Source organism: Lycium barbarum, chromosome 9 (genome assembly GCF_019175385.1).
Source record: "Lycium barbarum isolate Lr01 chromosome 9, ASM1917538v2, whole genome shotgun sequence".
In the NCBI taxonomy this organism is placed as follows: Eukaryota; Viridiplantae; Streptophyta; class Magnoliopsida; order Solanales; family Solanaceae; genus Lycium; species Lycium barbarum.
Window position 1 is genome coordinate 124,487,038 of NC_083345.1, and position 7,474 is coordinate 124,494,511.

The window sequence follows — 7,474 nt, forward strand, 5'->3', positions numbered from 1 at the left end:
ACTATTTCAGCGGTATGAAAGTTTTTACATGATTAAAGAAGTCTTCCTATTACCGAAGGGAGCAGGAAGTGTAAAATATAGCAGGTGATAGACCTAATAGGCTAACAGTGTAAAATTTCTTTTACATAGGCGTGCACGACATAGAAGCTAAGTCAAACTTTCCGTCGAAAAAAAAAAACACTTGTCTTGTTAATAGAGGGGGATTTAAAGTGAATTCTATGAATTCAATTGAACGAAGCGAATTATTTATACAAAGGAAAAAGATACTTATTACTTATGCATATATTAAAATTACACTTTCGCTAAATCCGTTAATTCTAAATCCTATTTAATAGCTCCAAAGACTTTCAGCATCAAAGTCTCCTGGTGAATAATCTTCAAAGGATGAGGAGTTTATTCTTGGGGGACTCACCATCATTGCATCCGCCATATTAACAAGCAAACTGGGAAAATCAAACAATGCTTCCTCATCAACATATTCCTCCTCAGTTGCAATCATTTGCGCACCTCCTGATAATAGTGGCAGAGTCAAAAATTTTAATATGAGAATTTGCAAAAAATTACATTTTAACCGTAATCTAAAATCATTAAACCATTTTATGCAGTAAAAGATTCCCTTTTGTTAAAGAGATTCGATAATTTATACATACTCCCTCTGTTCTCCTTGTTTAGTTTGTTTGAAAATAAAATTGCACATTTTTACATTTAAAGTTGTTTAACTTTAAACTTTTCATTTTATTATTAGTAACATGCTTTATAACAACATAAGTATCATAGCTAGCTGGTTTAATACTAAAAGTTTCAAACAAAAAAAAAAATCTTAAAATTCATGCACAATCAAATACCGTAACAGAAAATGAAATGGGAGGGTGTGTATTGGTATATACCTATTTGCATAGCATAATTTTCCGACCAAGATGATCCAATCGAACCTCCTTCGTTACATGTAGCTTCGTACCTGCTTCCTGTCGACCAATCATCATTGCCTTGCGGAGCCATTGCAGCTGCCGCGGTGGCCGCGGCGTGTCGTATATCCGCCGAAGAAGGTGAGGAAGGGAGCTTTGGATAAGAATTAACATGGTGAGGAAAATTTAGTACAACATTATCACTTCCCTTAAGAGCTAAGGCAGCAACATCATAGGCAGCAGCAGCCATTTCTGGAGTAGGGTATGTACCTAGCCATATTCTTGTAGTCTTACGTGGCTCTCTAATTTCAGACACCCATTTCCCACTTCTACAACGTATCCCACGATATAAAGGATGTTTGGTATTTGTCCTAGACTTTGTACTATATGAAGGGTCCGCCATATAGGTGTGTGATGATATATATGTATATATAGTAAAATTTAACTTATATAAACTGACAGTATAATTTACTCAATTTGTCAGTATATTGAACTTAAACTCTTATATATATGTGTGTACAATTGTACGGGTGATGTGTCTATGTGTAATGCGCTTCTTACAACTCCCTCTAGTGCATTGCTAGTCCGCTCAGAGTCGACCGATGTAGAATATATGATTCGGGTTCGGCAAAACTCAATAGCTTAGACTCAAACTCTATATATGTTGAAAAATCTATTAAAAATTACTTATAATAAACTGCGAAACCAGTTGCTAACATAAACGGGTTGTAGGTTCTGGGAAGCGAGGGACTTCCAGAACTCATAAACTTCAAATATTGACGAGTGTTTATAAGAAATAGCTTGTGACACTCGTATTGCCCTTGATTGACAAAAGAGATTTGGATGGGAGGTTATTCTTGTATTCGCCGCTGAGTTGGCTAGATTTGGCAGTATATATATATATATGAAAGGTCAAGTATATATGTGCGTGGATATGTCTATATGTGGATATTTAATTTATATACACTGACAGTATAATTAATGTTTACTCTGTCAGTGCATTGAAGTAAAAAATCCTATAGATAAGTGTGTTTTTGTACAGAATTGTATGTGTTATGTGTCTAAGCGCTTCTCACTGCATATATATATATATATGTTTGCTCAAGAAAAAGGGAAAGCGTGGGCAATTCGTGGGTAAGTTGCTATAAAGGTTTTATGGTGTCGTTAAATAAATTGGCATGATTTTGTTACACGAGTGAGACATATGTGACAGAAATTGCACACGTAATTTTGTGCAAATTTAGCTTTAATATCTGTTATCTGTTATGTCAATGTCATTTCCTTGCGGGCAACATTTTCTTACACAATTTGGTGTGCAAGCTGGTGATTAATTTGTTCACATAGAAAAAAACAAAATTGGATATTGTTACCCACGTGATTAGATAGCAGAGTGAGAGCCAAGAATTCAACTTTATGTTTTTAGATTTTTGAACGGCGATTTCAAGTTTAATAACTAGATTCGGAACTTATTATTTATACATATTTAATAAATTTCTTAACATAAATACGTTATTTGAGCAAAAATTATTGAATTCGGCGAAACCCGTATCCAGGCTTCTAGCTTCGCTCTTGTATGATGGTATGCAGTTTTTATAGTCGTTGTCATCTTTGCTGATCAGATTTAAGTTATATTTGCACAAATAGAATAAAAACTTTGTATATTATCAAATATTTATGATTGTAGCAAGTTATTCTTTTATTTTCCAGGTTACAATCGAGAGAACCATTCGTCCTTTACTAATATATACGTTATCAGTGCACAAAACTTAAATAATATTATTGTCAATCGTGCTAACAAATTTGGGGTACTAATTCAGTTCAGTTGTTTCATTTTCTTCTATTATTTGGAAATAGAAAAACTTTATGGTATATATTAGTCCACTAGTATGGTTTTTAATAAAAGACTTGTATTTGAACTAGCAAATTAAGGATGCAATTTAGTACCAAAAAAAATAAATTAAGGATGCAATAATCTTCTGCTACTGATATAGTAGGTGATCTTTATTGTACAAAATTTGAATATATTTCTTCATTCTTCTGTTGATTATATTGAGATTAATAATCTTTTTATGCCAATTAATGACAATATGGCCAATGACAGGTTTAATAATCCCACTTGAAATTTGTTAACAATTAATCAACTGTTCCTTGTTTTCTTTGGGCTCCATTTCATTTGATTAATGATATCATATAAGAATAAAGCACCTGAAGACAACTTAAAAGATTTCCCTTTATAAAAAGATATGGTATCAGCGGATAATAATTATTAATTTGTGTTTGTGTCTGATATTTCTATGGATGAGAATTAACCGACAAGGCCTTGTAGTTGAAATAATAATATCCATGAATGGCTACAAGTACAAGGTGCAACTTTTTAAACATATGTTGACGACAAATTCAATTCGTCTAGTCATTTCAATTGTGGCAATACCTTACGGGGTCGTTTTGTACACGGTATAAAGTGAGATATTCTAGTACTAACTTTGAGATTAATTTTATACCATGTTTAATAGAAAATATAAAATTATTCCAAGATAAATTTATACTTTTTACTAAACAAAGTATAAAATGAAGCTCATAGTTAAAGATGGGATATCCACTTTATCTCATTAATGTTGGATTATTTTATCCTACCTTTTATACCAAACGACCACTAAACGTTATACAATACCTTTTGATAGTGAAAAGAACAATTCCCTTCATTACAATTTATTTGTCTTAGTTAGTATTTGAACAGTTAAAGATATTTTGTTTGATCATAATTTTTCAAATACTTTCCAAATATTTTTTAATTCTTAACTATTGTGGCATATAGTACTTTTATGTAGTTTTTAAATATGTAAATTTTATATTAAAATAATTGAAGATTTCATATCCGAATTCACACTGAAGATTAGTCAGTTTGACCCTTGTACTCCGAATCAAGTTAAGCAAATTGAAACAAAGGGAATATTATCTTTTTACATATGAAAAGCATTCAAATCAAACAATCATATTCTTTTTCTCTGGTCCCTTTACTCTTTTCTTTTTTTGTTTGAGGTCTGATGTCAAAGATAGCAGAGTTTAGGTTCAAGAGGACATATACACAAAGAGAAATAAGATTATCACCCTACTAAAACAAAAACATTGTTTAAACCTTTTTTTTTTTTTTGATAAAAGTCACAATTAATTACAATTAAGAAAAAATTAAGCGATGGTCCTATTTAAACATGAGCATCTAACAATCGAGTTAACCAAGTCAAACTTAATTACCCACATTTGTTATAGTTATGAGCCAAGTTAAGGTCAATTGAGCTTCTACACTATCGAGCAAATTAGTCGAAAAACCTATCCGAGCTCAATCGAGTTTTATTGCTTAATCGAGCTGAATCAAACTCGAGTTGGATCGTTAATGTTTATTTCTGTGTCTGCATCAACATCCTATTCTAAGAAAAATGAAATTTATAATAAACTGAGCGATTTTTCATATGTAGGCTGAGGTAGTTAAACTTTAAATATTTCGGCTATTCTTTTAAATAGAGGTTCTAAATGGGATTATTTGTGCACTTGCCCCAATATATAGCCAGCAAATCGGTGGGCTTGCTCACTTTTGGAAGGCCCAACTCTTTTCTACTGAGGAGCCCAGTTCTTTAATTACTCAACAAATTGCTGTTTTTGTGGGGTCAAATTTTCTCCTCAAGGCAAACAATTTTTTTTCGCGGGAATAAGTTTATATTTTTGTATCATAGTATCTCATAAGTTATGCCCCGCGTTCTTAAGAACTTATGACTCACTAGGCATAAGTTCAATTGGTATGGCCAAAAATTAAAGACCAGGTCATTTGAAGGACAAAATTAAATACCAGCTCATTTGAAGGGTCATGCAATTTCTTCCAAATTATTGCAGTTTTCGTGATCATATTTCCACTCTCATCCCACAAACTTAATATGAGAGTTAAATGTAGGTTCCTTAAATGTACTTGTAATATCTCACTTAATAACACACTGCATAGTATAGCAAAGTCACATTTTTCTTTCATTTATAGAAACATTCAATTAACCATCACCACCAAATAGACAATTAACAGTTTAATTTTTTATACCATCCTGCTATTTTTATCTAATGTCGTATACTCTTCATGTCCAGCTAACCAATCACTTCTTCTCCTGTATTTGCGTTTCAGATTGTTTAGAGTTTAATAATAAAGTTCTTTTCAATCATACATTTATCTTTTGAGGTAAAGCGCTCAATATCAAAAAGATTTTCATTCCCAAGTTCAAACACGAAACCGCTAATATAAGGGGTGAAGGAATTAATCACAACTATCTATGCAGTATCGGAGTATCCCCCTAAGTGGTAGCTCTAATTACTACTCAGCCACTTAGGGTGTATTCAGGAAAAATATTTTTAAATTTGTTTTTATATTTGGTTGGTCAATTTTTTTTTTTTAAAGTGTTTTTCTCTAATAAAATAAATTCCTTAAAAATCAAGATAATGACTAATTTTCGATGCCAGTACGGAGACCGGGTTTTATAAGTAGCCTTCCACCGTGATTATCTTCGACCCCACCCCCACCTCCTTGCCACCCCATAACCCACCTCCAACCCTTTATAGTGTTTGTCTAAATTATATATAATACTATTGTGACAATATTTTTTACTTATTTAATTACCAAACACCAAAAAATAGAAGAAAAAAAAAAGACGGAAAAATCACTTAATTTTTAGAAAAAGTATTTTCATCGTACCAAATACACCTTAGGGGAGAAGTTTGGACTTCCTACCTACTAAGGGTGGAGGTAGCCTTCACGATGCGGTTCGGCATAATCTAATAGTTTTGATCCAAATAATAGTTTTGATTCAAATAATGTATATATGTTAAGAAATTCTTTAAATATCTACAAAAATTAATATATATATTTTGGGGTTAGCGAAAGAAGTGGCGAGGGCAGAAGAAAAGATTTTCAATTCAAGGTTTTCGCTCCTGATTTGATCAAACTAAGCATTTTTGATTTGATCAAACTTTTTACTATCTTACCTTTAATACAACAACAACAACAACAACAACAACAACAATAATAACATACCCAGTAAAATCTCACAAGTGGAGTCTGAAAAGGATAGAGTGTCCGTAAATCTTACCACTATCTTACCTCTAATGTGCACTGTAATTTGCAACGTACATTTCTTCCAAAAGAACGTCCAACTCTCTATATGCATTGGTGAAATTGTTAGATGAAAAAGGCAATATTGCTGGATAGGGCTTCGTCCATTGTCCAAGATTCCTCATGATTGTCCCTTTTGGGCACTCAGTCGCGTCTCAATCCCTATGTGGTTGATCCTCCTGTGGCTAAAGAAATTTTATTAAATTTAAATTCATAAGAAATTTGGATTATAATAAATTCAAGATATTAGTCCAAATAAATATTGTGAATTAATATCATTTTGAATTAATTATTTAAGTCCAATAAATATGGATTTAATTAATGGCTCGATTTTATTGGGCTAGTCCATTAGTTTGGGCTACAAATGATGAGCCCACTTTGCTAAGCCCAAGATGACATCTTATCTTGGAGGCCCAAATTGGTGCCACGTGTCAAATGACATGGCACACCAAGTCAAATGAAGGAGCCCATAGGGTCATGCCACGTGTCAAAATGATGCAACATGCCTAATCAAATCAAAGGCCAATGAAGAATCACCACGTGTACAAGTGACATGTTCAAGCCAATTAAATATCGCCATGTCAGCTTAAATCTGATTGGCTGAAAAGAGTCTGTCCTTATCACAATTCCTCCATCCTGCAACTATAAATAGGGGTCTCATAGTTCAGAAAAGGGGATAGAAATTCTAACAAAAAGCCAGAGAGAGCTCGTGGATCAAACACCGCAGATTTCTCTACAAGCTAAAAGCATTCAAACATTCAATTATTTCTCTAGAAGTTCTAGAGATCCAGATAAATATTCAAGATCAAGCTTCAAGCCCCTGCATCTAAGCACAAGTTCAAGATCAAGACCACCAGATTCAAGATTAAGCTCAAAAGCCTTTGAATTCAAGTACAAGTCGAGATGAAATCCATCAAGTTCAAGATCAAGCTTAAAAACCCTTGAATTTATTATTGGAAAGGCGAATCAGAGGATTCATAGAGGTTGTAACACTCATATTCTGAAATCAAATAATATGATTGTTACGATATTTTCCTGTCTTGATTATTATTTTCTCGACGCGAATTTTATTGTGTACAAATTCTAGCACGCCCAGCGGGACAATCTCTACCTCTCATCTCAACTTTTCGATCATCAAAGCTCAAGAACATCGAAAGGACTGCAGAGAAGATCAACTCCAAATCAATTTCCTCTAAGGTTGCTAACTCCAAGTTCTCTGCTGATGTGGAAAGCATCCTCGACATTACTTTCGGTAGCATTGGACCAGTTATGAGGAGCAAAGCAAGCATGTTGGGTCAACAAGCACTCCAAGTGTTGTCCGCAACAACTCCTGTTTTCGGATCTTCATCCCCAAAAGGAGAAAGATCCTCTACTAATGCATCGGAGAAAGGAAGCAGCATTGCTGAAAAGATTAAGAAGATTCTAG

General features: G+C 33.3%; 1 protein-coding gene across 1 annotated transcript; it reads right to left on the reverse strand.

Annotated features, from left to right (window-relative positions):
- Nucleotides 1–203: 203 nt before the first annotated feature.
- LOC132609875 (ethylene-responsive transcription factor ERF027-like) lies at nucleotides 204–1,962 on the reverse strand. The gene is made up of 2 exons (XM_060324061.1): nucleotides 888–1,962; nucleotides 204–510 (listed from the first exon to the last, which is right to left on the reverse strand). The coding sequence occupies exons 1-2, from the start codon at nucleotides 1,306–1,308 to the stop codon at nucleotides 329–331; spliced, it is 603 nt and encodes a 200-aa protein (XP_060180044.1). The 5' UTR covers nucleotides 1,309–1,962; the 3' UTR covers nucleotides 204–328.
- Nucleotides 1,963–7,474: the final 5,512 nt, after the last annotated feature.

Coding starts and splice junctions, on each gene's coding strand:
- LOC132609875 (XM_060324061.1), bottom strand. CDS start 1,308: ATGGCGGACCCTTCATATAGTACAAAGTCTAGGACAAATACCAAACAT. Junction 511..887: donor AAATTATGCTATGCAAATAG/GTATATACCAAT, acceptor CACTATTATCAG/GAGGTGCGCAAATGATTGCA.